Genomic DNA, 12,528 nt, shown 5'->3' with positions numbered 1-12,528 from the left:
GTAGCCTCCTTTCTGTTCCAGCGCTGAGACCAGAACTCCACAGTCTGGTGTACCAAATGGAAGGGGATGTGTGTAGATGGCCATTAGAGACCCACTGATACTGGGAAGTGCTGGCTAAGTGTCAAACCTAGGAGCCACCTGGCTATTTCCTTAGTGTTGGCCTGCAAACAGCAGAGGGGGAAGGGGAGAGGGCTTTAGTTGTTTAGAATAAGAAGCAAAACAGCTGTTCTCTGGCCTGGTACCAAAATAGAGTTTATTGATCTGCATGCCCCGTGTTTGGAGCAGGAAATACAATAGACAGAGATTCAGCCCCTGAAGCCCCCAGCTATCCATGTGTGTACAAAGAAATGGGAAGTAACCGGTGGGGTTCACCGAGTGAGAACCCGTCTGAGGTCTCACACACAGTACCTGACCAGGAACAGAATCCGTCTGTCCTGCTTCCCCGTCTGCCCTTCTAACCATTAGACCACGCTCCCCCCAGCTCAGCTCATGCTTTCCAATCCGAGCGGATGCTCATATTTTGTTTGTCTCTAGTCCCTGGCATGTGCGGATCTCAAAGCATGTTGCAAGCCCTAATCAGTGAAGCAGGGGGGTTACCCTGTTCTTTCTGACCTGAAGAAGCAGGGTTTCCCTTCCCCTCTGGGGGTCACCTCTTTCAGCATCAATCTGCTGTTCCCACGGCAAGGTTTTTTTCTGATGAAAAATGTCTTTGACCAAGATACAAATTTAGTCCAAAGTTTTAATTTGACAGTAAAACATGTCAAAATGTTTCACATCATCTTGGTGAGCCCCATTCTCTCCCCTTTTCATTCCCCCTCCCCCACTCACAGCTTTCCGAAATAAAAATATATATTTAATTTTTTTCTCGAAGGACATGTCTGTGTGTTTTGGCCAGCTCGAGCTGTCACAGCGAGAGCTTCCATGTCAGTTTCAATCGAGTTCAGCCATCGTGCATGTGGGAGTGTTTGCAGGATTGGGACCCACCCTCTCTCCATACCAGAACTGTACACGGCTTCAGGGATATCTTGGCATTAAAAAGAAAAAACATGAGTGAACGCCTGAGGTAAATTGGCCAGGAATGTTCAGCGTCAAGACCTGCAAATGAGATTGTACCATGGAAAAGCTTCCTCATTTACACAGGTCCAGCCTTGGGGCCATCACACGCTTACCCTGTTTGTTTCACGATCAATAACTGCTCTCCTGGCATGTCCGCTGATGACGACTCAGCGTGGGAGGGCACAGACCCTGTACTTGGGAGGTATGTTCCAAAATCCACTCGCTTTTGGGGTGAGGTCAATGTCCTGGGGGTCGATGGGCGACTGCAAGGTGAAGTGCTGCAGGACGGAGGTAAAGACCAGGAAGAGCTCCATGCGGGCCAGACCCTCGCCCAGACACACCCGCTTCCCTAGGGGAACAAAGGCAAGTAAAGGAATCCTGGCTGACTGTCCTGGAGATTGAACAAGTCACCCCATCCCTTCCATGCACAGACTTCAGCACCCTGCAGTGAGTTAAACCTTACCACAGTCACACCCACGCTCCCCCAACTTAGCCTTCAAGGAGTTCATTTGTTAGGCATGAGGCCTGATCTATGGGGGGCTGAGGAAGGGGGAGCAATGCTGGTACCTGAGGAAAAAGCCACAAAAGCATGGTTCTTCTTAAAGCCGCCATTCTCATCCAAGAAATTCCCAGGGTTGAAGCGTTCTGGGTCCCTGAAGTGTCTGGGGTCCCGGAGGGCGGAGCCCAGCACGCAGAAAACATCTGTCCCCTGGTAAGAGAGGTGGTTCTGGTTGTTTGGCCAGCCCTAGGTACTGCAGCAAGAGCTTCCTCATCAGTTTCAATCTATTTTAGCCATGTCACCCGTGTGAGTGTTTGCAGGATTGGGACCCACGCATACAGCAGAGGCAGGGAAAGAACCCAGGAGTCCTGACACCTAGTCCCCTGCTGTAACTACTAGGCTGTCACTCCCTTCCACAAAGAAACCTGCTTTGCCTTCTCCCCATGAGTCAGAGTCAGCAGCGCAGCCCCATAGAGCATGGCGACGTGGCTTGTACAAAGCGGCTAGCCAGGTGCGAGGGGCTTGGTTTGAAATCAGAGCTCTCCTTCACCTGGGTGCACTGCCAGCCACACCCAGCCGGTCAGGAATTGCACCCCTGGGTCTCCCCAGGCCAGGTCCTGGCCCCTCTCCTCTGAGCCACACTGCAGCTGTGAATTATGGAGAAATAGTGCCACTTAGTGGTTGGGGAAATCCCAACACCCCAGCCTGATTGTCCCAGCCACAGAAACAGAGATTTGTTGTGACCTTTTAGAGAAAGAAAGAGAAGCTGATGGAGATCCAGGCCGCCAATGGCCGGGAACGCCCCTGTAACTGTATTTCACATGTGTGCACCTGCGCATAGTTCCTCTTGTCCTGCCCAAACCCACTTGAAAATCATCTTATCCTGGTGTCTGTTCAAAGCCACATTTTGAATGCAGCTGTCTCTGGGGTGCAGGGCGATAGCTAAGCAGAACATAATGTGAGGAGAGGGAAACAGAAATGTTCATGGACACTAGGGCAAGCTCCCATGAAGGGTGGCTGCCGTGTGTGTGTGTGTGTTGTATTTTAAAATGTAAATGGGGCTGTGGACTCAGCACCTTGGGGAGTATGTAGCCCCGGAACTGGGTGTCTCGGAGCACTGCATGTGGAATCCCCAGCGGGAGGATGTTGCTGAATCGCTGGATCTCGTGTATCACGGCGTGGGTGTAGGGCATCCGGCTTCGGTCCTCAGCGGCGGGGCTGCGGTTCCGGCCGACAACACCATCGATTTCCTGATGCACCTTTTCTGTTGAGACATCAGTGGAAGGCACGTTGCGGGCACAGGGAGCATGTGGCACGAAACACCCCAGCAAAGTTGTGGTCTAGGGGCAGGTCATGATATCCGTCCCGCTGCTGCCTGAACCGTTTTTATTAGTAATTTGGTAGCACCGAGAGGCCCTGGCTGAGACAAGAATCCCGTTGTATGTACTCATGGTAAGACTGTGGCTGTCTGAAAGAGCTTAAAATCTCAGTAGACAAGATACAAAGGAGTAGTACTACCCCTGTTTGACAGGTGGAGAACTAACCAGCATGGACTTAGTGACTGAGGGCAGTTCACGCAAGGGTCAGTAGCTGACTTCCAGTCTAGTAAATTAACCACAAAGTCCGTTGAGAGCCAGGGTGGAGTGCTCCAGATTCCAACCCAGCTTCCGTCCCGGGTCCACCCTTCTATACAACAGAAGAGTTTCTTAAAAGCCAGTGCTTTCATTACAGGGGCTAACGCAGGCGTAGGCAACCTATGGCATGCGTGCCAAAGGCGGCACACGAGCTGATTTTCAGTGGCTCTCACACTGCCCGGGTCCTGGCCACTGGTCCGAGGGACTCTGGATTTTAATTTAATTTTAAATGAAGCTTCTTAAACATTTAAAAAATGGCTGATAGCAAAACAGTGGCAACCGGAATATCCATTTTGTGGGCAATTTGATGATTTCAAAATTTGTTTCCGTTCCAAAATGGAACCACCAGAGCCACAAAAGAATTTACAAATTTCCTGGCAAAAATAATGGTTAAAAAAATCATTTTGGGTCAAAACCCTTTGATTTCGATTCTGAACATTTTCATTTCATTCTGAGTTGTAATCATATAAAGTTAAGAAAAATCAAGATGAATAATTGGAATATTTTGCTCCAAAAACTGTCAAAGTGGGACACAGCTCCTTACTGACCACTTCCTTCTGATCTCTCTTTTCTAAACGTGGGGTTGTTGAAACAGAGGGGAAGAAACCCATTTTGTCAGAAACCTTTCAACCAGCCCCACTACTTACCTTGTACCTCTGGGTACTTCATCAGGAGCAGGAACCCATATCGCAAGGTGGCGCTCACCATCTCTGTCCCACCGAAAAACAAGTGGACTACGCTCAGCGTCAGGTTCTTTGTGTGGAATTCACTCTGCGGATTTTGTTTTTCCTTGAAAGAGGAAATAAAAAAAACCCCAAAATCTCATAGCTGATGATACCCAAACAGCAGGGTGACAAACAGGAGAGAAATATTCGCACCACCAGAATTCATGGCTGAGGTCTCTGGTTTCATGGCCAGGCCAATACACTTGTGAGTTAACCCGACAAACTCATGAGGACGTTAATTTGATCTTTCAGTATTTCTAATGTAGTATTTTGAATTAACAAGCAGCCTTAAAGCCTCAGATCAAACCACCCCTATTTCTCTCACAAAATATCCTAGGTCAAAGGATGGGGGCTGCTTGAATGCACACAGCATTGCCTGGGTGTGCACATCTCTCATGGGAGCTGTCTTGTGAGCGTGAAGGGGTTTCAATGGCATTGCTTGAGCACGTGGAAAATTTGCATAGGAAACACTGTCTTGTAACCATGGGCCTGACCCTGCAGGGCCCTGCACCTGGCAGGGCTGTTTGCTTTGGAACACGTCAAGCGGGTCTAAGATGCTACCCCCCCCCCCATGTTGCACTGGGGGTAAATAACTGCCCTGGGTGCAGGGCAGCGGAGAATCGGGGCCAGTGTGTTGAACTCCTGCCCCTGGAAAGCGACACCAGGGAGTTATGGACTGCCCGTCACTTGCGGTATTCCTCAAGGGAAAGGAAAGCCAGGGCTTGGCTGGGATGAAGATAAAGGGGATTCTTTCTACAGGCCGTTGGTCGCAGACAGACGAGGTGATGCTCTCTGACTCTGTGGTTCCCAGCCTATGCGAAGGAACATCCCAGAGTCCACTGAAGACCCCCCACCACCAAAATACCTCCCTGTCCCCCACAGCTCTGTACCTCTTCCATCTTGATGAGGAAGGTGTCAATGTAATCCCGAGGAGAGCCAGGATCCAAGGTCTTCTGGTTCCTCTGCACCCGCTCGGTGACGAAGTTGTGCAGCACCTTGACGTGCTGAAGAATCCGGTTGTGGGGGCCGGGTAAGAAGCGCATGATGCCTGGAAACATCTCGTAGAACTGCGGGGGGAAGGTGGGAGAGACGCGGAAAGCTCTGTTAGCAGCACGGAGAAGGAGTGGGCGGCCACTCGTGAGCTGCCCCGACTGGATATCATGCGGGAACGGGCTGCGCAGGCAGCCAGCCGACCTCCGTCTCGCTGCTCCCATGGCTGGCTCAGGGCAGCCCAGAAGCAGCAGCAAGCGACAAGGACAGGGCCGCCATCCCCAAGCATTCAGAAATCATGAGATTTAAAAAGAAGATTAATGATGGCTTTGGAGAGCATTCCGTGGGCCGGCTACTCGTCGTCGCACTCTTCTTGGCACACACGAGGGCAAACTCACGTGAGAGAAAAAGGCAGTGGGCTATGAGTCTGACCCTCACCCATGACTCCAGGAGCTGGGGCTTTTAGAAAAGACACCAGAGCCCCAGTGGATGGTGATGGAATCACCAGCGGGGGCCAACCCTGGAATCCCCGCCTGCGTCATTGGTTCTGGGCTGGGAAGAACCCGCTTCTGCCCCTCCGAGACGTCCCACCTGCTCGGCTGGGATCCCACAGTCTGATTTTGCGAGCTGCTGGCTGGGCCCAGTTTCTGTGCCAGGCCTGGATAGAGTTAGTCACCTATGTGCGCTCCAGATCCGACAGGCTGGCTGCTCTGCACCCCAAAGGCATAGGCATGAAACTCTGCAGCGATCAGGCTTCCTGGACCACGCCTGCACTTTGACCTCCACACCCAGGATCCCACTGGTTTGGGCGTCAGACTGGGCCCCAGGAAGGCTCAAGAGATGAGGGACGAGCTCGGGGGGGACACCAGCAGCTGTGAAGTTAGCTGCCCTCAGTAACAGGTGTCTGGTGGGGCACTGGGGCCAGTGGGAGGGATAAGGCCTTGGCATTTTTGTAGGTCCGAGCCCCGGGAGGAAGGCCTTCCATCCTACTGCAGGAGGGTGGGGAGCGGTCAGGGATGAAGGGCCAGATCTGCAAAATTGCAGACAGGTGCACAAGTCACGCTGAGGGGTGGGTGCCTAGCGTACTTAGGTGCATCTTTAGGCACTAAATACCTTGGAAAATCCAGCCTGGATTCCTAGCTCTCTCCCTGCTCTCCTTTGCTTGCTGCCACTCCAGGACCCGTCCCAGGCTGCACAGACCCCCTGCGGCCCCAGCAAGCAATACCCACCTGTGTCCAGGGGCTGGTCAGCTCCAGGAAGAGGTTCTGGATGACGTCGAGTAAGGTCAGGAAGGTCTGGTCCTGGTGGTCGAAGCGGTCCCCGAAGACAATGGAGGAGATCACATTGCCGACGGCGTGGCTGACGGGGCGGCTGGGGTCGAAGGGAGAACCTGGGGTGGCAGAACAGACTGCGCTGAGCCACCGGGAACTCTGGGAGTGGCAGGAAGGGGACTATCCCTCGCCGATCGGAGCTGCCCGGGGTTAATGCTTAACCGCGAGGGGCACCGAAGTGTGGGGATGGGCTGCCCCCCGTCCTCGGCGCCAAGCTGGGACCAGGGGGATTTTTCATCCTTTTCCAACTCTTGGGCAATAGAAACTGAAATCTCTCGATGCACAAACTTGCCCCCTTTCCGCTCCCCAGTGTGACCCCCTGTGCTCTGGAGCTGAGGAGGCCGACGACTGGGCAGTTGATGGGCAGCCCAAGGCACGAAGGGAGGGAGAGGCTGGGAGAGGAACAGGGCCCAGCAGGCCTGGCTCTATGGGCCAGGTTTTCAGAAGAGCTCAACACCGTGAGTCTCCAGCAAAAGCAACAGAGACCCCCCTGCCCCCTCAGCCTGTGGAGAACTTAGACCCTCCATCAAGGCCCTGCAGCCCCAACACGACAGACACAAACCGTTGGTTTTCCTGATCTCCTCCACCAGACACAGAGCTTCCTCCGCGATCCTCTCTTGGAGGCTCCTTTTCCCCATCCCCAGACTCCGCAGGGTGGCGACAGAGAACTGGCGGAGCTGCTTCCACCGCTCGCCGTTCGCTAAGATGACCCCTGAGGACGAGAGAGGGAAACAGAAGGGGCAGAGGGTCCAATGACAACCAGCCAGCGAGAGAATGGAGGGATGTCAGCTTGTAAACGGAAAATGAAGTGGATCAGTGGGATTGTCAAACTGGGTTGGACCCTTCAAGCTCATTATTCTCGAATGCTGCTGTTGCAAAACAGGCCCAGTTCTTCTAACTGCTGCATCCGGTGAAACCGGCTGAATGCTGCTTAGAAACCCCCCAGGGCATCTCGCTGGCTTTCCTGGCATCCAACATGTTCTTCTAACCCACCTGGTAAGTTCTCATCAAGCAGTTTGACTCTGTCTTTGCATCTTCCCACTCCTGAAAGTTGATCTCCGGTGTTAGGAGACACAGTGAGTCTAGACATGGTGGGTCCAGCCTGGGATATGCTACCTGTGCGGAAGGAGTTATTCCCGAGCCGGGAGGTGTTTGGAGAACAGCCACAGGTGTGATCAGGGTAGGGCAGACATTGACACAGGGGAAATGTTAAAGAAGCTACAGGAAGACTGGCCTTGTAGTTGAGGTTCCAGTCTGGCTTCAGGGCCCGATTTTGCCACCAGCCCCCCTGTCTGCTGTAGAATCCCCATTTCCCAGACGAGTAACTAAAGTATTAACAGGGGAAGTGACTCACGCATAAGCACTTCGGTTTCTCATGCGTAAAATGCAAATCCAGCTACGCACGCACCTCCCGGGGTGCACCGCGGATCACATCTGTGAGAAGCTCTCGGGAGGGCGGCCGTGTGAGGCCTTCTGGAGACTGACCTCCGTTGCGTGGCCCAGGGGAGACAACGGGGATCAGAAGGGTGACGAGCTGCAGTCAAGTGTGAAGCCCAGGGGTTCTAACGCGGAGCCCTGGGCTGAAATTGTGCGGAACTTTATGGGGCAAAGCACAGGTCAATGCATTTTAGGAAGGAACAGAGGATGAACTGGATGGGACTCTATGGCCACTGATTATGGTTGCCCAGCATGAGATCCCTGGGGTCTGAATTTAAAGAGGTGCTCAGCACCAGTGGCTTCCACTGCCCCCAGCTGAAGTTGTGGTACGGCACCTCTGAGCCCCCCAAACCCGAGCTCTCCAATACCACTGGCTCCTTCTGATGGTCTTGGCCCCTGATTCCGGGTGGCTCTCGTGGGAAGTTGGATAGTTCCCCAGGGGACCTCTGGCATTTATTATCTGTCACTTCCCCCCAGCCCCGTGACACCCACTCCAGTAAGGGAGGACGGGCCAATGGCAAAGAGATCCAGAAGTGAATCCTACGTGAGCCCCAAATCTCGGTGCCTGCGGCATAGGGTTGCCAGAACGCCCGGTCGAAAAGAGACTCCGATGGCTCTGGTCAGCACGGCCGGCTGGCTGTTAAAAGTCTGGTCGGCAGTGCAGCAGGGGCCTGGGGCTAAGGCAGGCTCCTTGCCAGCCTTACCTCTGCGCGGAAGCAGCTGCCAGGTCTTTGTGGCCCCTAGGCACATGGGATGGCAGGGAGGCTCCACGAGCTGCCCCCGTCCCTAGTGCCGGCTCCGCTGCTCCCATTGGCTGGGAACCGTGACCAATGGGAGCTGCAGGGGTGGTGCCTCTGGGTGCGAGGGCAGTGCACGGAACCTCCCGGGCCGTCCTGTGTCTAGGGCAGCGGTTCTCAAACTGTGGGTCACGACCCTGTTTTAATGGGGTCACCAGGGCTGGCTTAGACTTGCTGGGGATGAAGCCAAAGCCTGAGCCCCACTGCCCAGGGCTGAAGCTGAAGGTCAGGTCTCAGGTTGCAGCCCCCTGCCTGGGGGTGAAGCCCTTGGACCTTGGTCCCACTCCTGGGGTCAGGAAGTAATTTTCGTTGTCAGAAGGGGGTCGTGGTGCAATGAAGTTTGAGAACCCCTGGGCTAGGGGCTACAGGGACCTGGCAGCCACTTCCTGGGAGCCATGGTAAGTGCCGCCAGGACCCTACACCCCAAACCTCCTCCCGCACTGCAACGCCCTGCCCCAGCCCCGAGTCCCCTCCCGCACCCAAACTCCTTCCTGGATCCCACACCACACAACACTCTGTGCCAGCCCTGAGCCCCCTCCCACACCCAAACTCCCTCCCGGACCCCCCCCCCGTGCCCCAACCCCCTGCCCCAACCCTGAGTCCCTTCCCACACCCAAACTCCCTCCTGGATCCCACACCACACAACACTCTGTGCCAGCCCTGAGCCCCCTCCCACACCCAAACTCCCTCCCGGAGCCCACCCCCCCCAGTGCCACAACCCCCTGCTCCAGCTCCCTCCTGCACCCCAAACCCCTCATCCCAGTCCCACCCCAGAGTCTGCACCCACAGCCAGAGTCCTCACCTCCCTGGTGAGTGTGGGAGGGGAATGGCGTGAGCAGGGGCGGGGCCTTGGGGCAGGGGTGGGGAAGGAGTGTTCGGCTTTGTGCAGTTAGAAAGTTGACCAGCCTCATTTTGAAATGTGTCTTTGTTCCAAGCCCTTTGGAAACCTGTCACCAAAAACCCGCCAGCCAGACAAAAAGAAATGTGAGCGAATGAGTGCCCGTGACCCGCAGAGAGCCCAACGGGGCGTGGGGCGCTCCCCTGGGTCGTGCCAGAGCTAGCTTCTCCTCCCTGCTCTGTCCGATGTGGAGCAGCGAGGCGAACCCAGACGAGGCCGTATCCCCGACCGGCTGGTGAGCCGGGTAGAGGGCGGGACGATGCTTTGGCAAGGTTCGGGGGCTGACAACCATCCACAAAGAGGAATGCGATGGCTTCCCATGTTGCAACCCAGTTCCGCCCTCCCGCTCACCATAACCTTGGAAGATCCTGTCCAATGTGGGCATGCCTCCTCTGCCACTGAACTTCTCCGCGTGATCCACCAGGGCTTCCTTCACGGCCTCGTGCCCGCACAGCACCACCACCCGCCGCGGGCCCAGGAGCACCGAGAACACCGGGCCGTACTTCTCCCGCAGCTGCAAGGGGAAGGACTGTAAATCAGAAGGAAAGAACAGACGCTGCCCCGACGAGAGAGGCATATGGGCCTAGAGGAAAGACGTGTGGCTCAATATCCCTTGTGAAAACTTCCCCCCTTCCTAGTCCAGGGAGGCCCTTTGGGAATCAGCAAAAGCTGAGGATTTGGCCCCTACATTTTTCCCGGGAGTGACTCAGCGACCCTGCGTGATTCTCTTTTCATTATATTTGCATTTTAGCTGTGACACACCCTTAGCCGTTATCACCGGGCTGGGTGTGGTGCGAAAACCTGCCTAGATTACACAACAATACGATTTTGTCTGTGCATTTATCAAACGTATCACACCACCGAGAGGTCGATTGCTCACGGGGCATTCAGGTGGGAACTGGAATTATGGTTCTTGCTTCATTCTCCACAGAAGAATATACACAGAAAAAGCTCTTAACGAGGGAACGGCTCTTGATCATCGGGGCTCAAACCTCGACTGCTGTTAGCCAGTGGCTGAGCTCTCTGGGGCTTAGAAAGGGCTGGGAGAATTGGACTCATGGCAGACTCCTGGCTTCACCCTCCTGGAGAACAATGGGCCCTTTCGAGAGAGGGCAACTCTGTGCAAGCTTTTCTGATGCTCTGACGCATCAGCCTCGGTTGACAAACTGACGTTCAGTTGTGAAAAACGGCAAAAAGTGACAGTTCATCGTATTCCCCCCCCAAACAAGCTGCTTGTTGGACCAGATCTTCTCAGCTGGCCGGGCAGGCGGGGGAACCGAAGGCCAGGAGGCAGAGGGGAAAACTGATACCCACTCCCGGGGGCTACTTTGGATTTCTCTGAGAATACAAACCATCCCTAAATAGCAGCTCTGGCCACTTCTCGCTGCTCCAGAGCGGGTGAGAGCAGTGAGCACACACCAGCGGATCTGACCCTTCAACTCCATTACAAGACTGAAGGTTGATCACTGATATCTTCCAAACTATCCCATGGTAACTAACATCCGCACCCAGATTCTTGTTTACTGTCGACATCGGGCATTACTAAGTGAAACACACACATGGAGACACTCCCAGACAACGACTCCGTTAAGATGGAGTTAGGGTTGAGAAAACATCAATAAAATACATGATACAGAGGAATCGCAACTAGCCCATCACAACGCATTATAAACCCAGGAAATTCAGAGTTAACGTTAACTCTGTCTTGGGACAAAATAAGTGGGAAAAATGTCTAATGTGCGTGTAAAAATCTGCTTCATCTTTGCTCACAAACACTGAACTTAATCATACATGTTTTGGGGGGTGTCAAAGGACAGAGTTAAGGTTATTTAACATGTTCAGATTTCTTTGAAGTGTAACCTTAATTGGGTTTATAATGGTCGGATGTAGGAAAATTATTTTACCCTAAGGTTAGGCTGACCAGACAGCAAGTATAAAAAATTGGGGCAGGGGGTGGGGGTAATAGGAGCCTACATAAGAAAAAGACCCTGAAATCGGGACTGTCCCTATAAAATCGGGACATCTGGTCACCCTGCCTGAGGTACAGGTGAGGACTCTGACCCTTAGCTCCCTTGCCTGTAGCTTTTTCCTGGGAATATCCAAAGGGTTGATTTTCACATGCCGCTGACTTACCGCCATCAGCGAGGTGAACAGGTCCCTCCTGCTCAGCTGCAGCACGTTGCCCAGAAGTGGCAGAGGAGTCGGTCCGGGGGGAAATTTGCTGCTTTCCTGCTGCCGTTTCCACTCCCAGAGGAGAGCCAGGCACAGAACGCCAGCCGCCAGGACAAGAGTGGCTGCTCCCCCCAGCTCCATCGCGCCAGCCACCCGTGGGCCAGGAGCAGCCGGAGCGTCAGACGTAGGTTCCAGGAGCTGAATCTCGTGGCACCTGGCAAGGATGACCTAGTTCACCTGATGCTTGGCTGTGTCCGTATTCCCCAGAGCTGGGTGCAACTCAGAAATTGACAGTCTGGGGGCAATTTTGCCAGCCAGTCACTGGGGCACTGACCTTTTTAACACCTTTGGAATCACGAGGGGATTGGAAAACATCCGTGTCAAAGCTCTTCTCGGATCCAGGTCCTTGGGGCTGTTCTGTTTGCTTGTTTAAGCCCAGGCTATGTAGCCGAGTCTTATGATCTAGGCAGCGGAGCGATTATCTTCCAAAACACACCCATGCAAGATAGCTGGGGATGGGCAGCAACCGCCAAAGAACCCACCCAGATATTTCTGTGGGTGGGACACTGAGCCGAACGCCCAGCTCCCTCTCTCTGCCTCTGCAGTAACAGGTGCAGCTAAGTCTCTGCGTGTCCAGCCGGTGCTCAAAGAGAGAAAGCTAGGCCCTGCTCCAGAAAAGGACACGGGCACCGACCTGTAGGTACCCCGCAGATCCTCCAACCCCGCTGCTCGGCTGCTGCCTGCAGTCCCCAAGCAAGCGCTGAAGTTTCTAGGAGTACGCGGCCAGACATCCTCTGGCTGGGCGTTCCCGGCCTCGCTTGCCTGCAGCGACGGATGTGGTAGGCGTGTTCCGAGCCCACCTAAACCGCATCAAAGGGCCGGAGGAGGAGGCACTCCCCTTGTCACCTGGAGCCCAGCAGCTCCAGTGCTCTGCCAGGATGTGGGCAGCTCCCCTCCCCGCTCTGCCTGGCGTGGGGCTGGGAAGTGAA

The 12,528-nt window shown here is 54.4% G+C and overlaps 1 protein-coding gene across 2 annotated transcripts; it reads right to left on the bottom strand.

Moving 5' to 3' along the window:
• Positions 1 to 234: 234 nt before the first annotated feature.
• On the bottom strand, positions 235 to 12,325 carry LOC115642992 (cytochrome P450 2G1-like). 2 transcript variants are annotated; one of them, XR_003998272.1, is made up of 10 exons: positions 11,501 to 12,325; positions 9,719 to 9,881; positions 6,798 to 6,947; positions 6,134 to 6,294; positions 4,805 to 4,981; positions 3,837 to 3,978; positions 2,632 to 2,819; positions 1,624 to 1,765; positions 1,170 to 1,405; positions 235 to 1,024 (listed from the first exon to the last, which is right to left on the bottom strand). XR_003998272.1 is itself a non-coding variant. In XM_030546737.1 (9 exons), the coding sequence occupies exons 1-9, from the start codon at positions 11,678 to 11,680 to the stop codon at positions 1,224 to 1,226; spliced, it is 1,485 nt and encodes a 494-aa protein (XP_030402597.1). In that variant the 5' UTR covers positions 11,681 to 12,325; the 3' UTR covers positions 235 to 1,223. The 2 variants fall into 2 exon arrangements, 1 of the variants encoding a protein (XP_030402597.1); XM_030546737.1 differs by having other exon boundaries at positions 235 to 1,405.
• Between the last annotated feature and the right edge of the window lie 203 nt (positions 12,326 to 12,528).

Source organism: Gopherus evgoodei, unplaced genomic scaffold (genome assembly GCF_007399415.2).
Source record: "Gopherus evgoodei ecotype Sinaloan lineage unplaced genomic scaffold, rGopEvg1_v1.p scaffold_48_arrow_ctg1, whole genome shotgun sequence".
Lineage (NCBI taxonomy): Eukaryota > Metazoa > Chordata > Testudines > Testudinidae > Gopherus > Gopherus evgoodei.
Note: the sequence above shows the minus strand (reverse complement) of the source record. Positions and strands in the feature narration are given on the sequence as shown.

Bases quoted from the DNA above. Each gene is read 5' to 3' on its own strand.
- LOC115642992 (XM_030546737.1), bottom strand. From the start codon at position 11,680: ATGGAGCTGGGGGGAGCAGCCACTCTTGTCCTGGCGGCTGGCGTTCTG. The intron at 1,766-2,631 runs GTGCTGAGTCCA...CTCTCTTACCAG, and splicing joins GGGGCTACATACTCCCCAAG to GGGACAGATGTTTTCTGCGT. The intron at 1,406-1,623 runs GTACCAGCATTG...TTGTTCCCCTAG, and splicing joins TTTTGTGGCTTTTTCCTCAG to GGAAGCGGGTGTGTCTGGGC.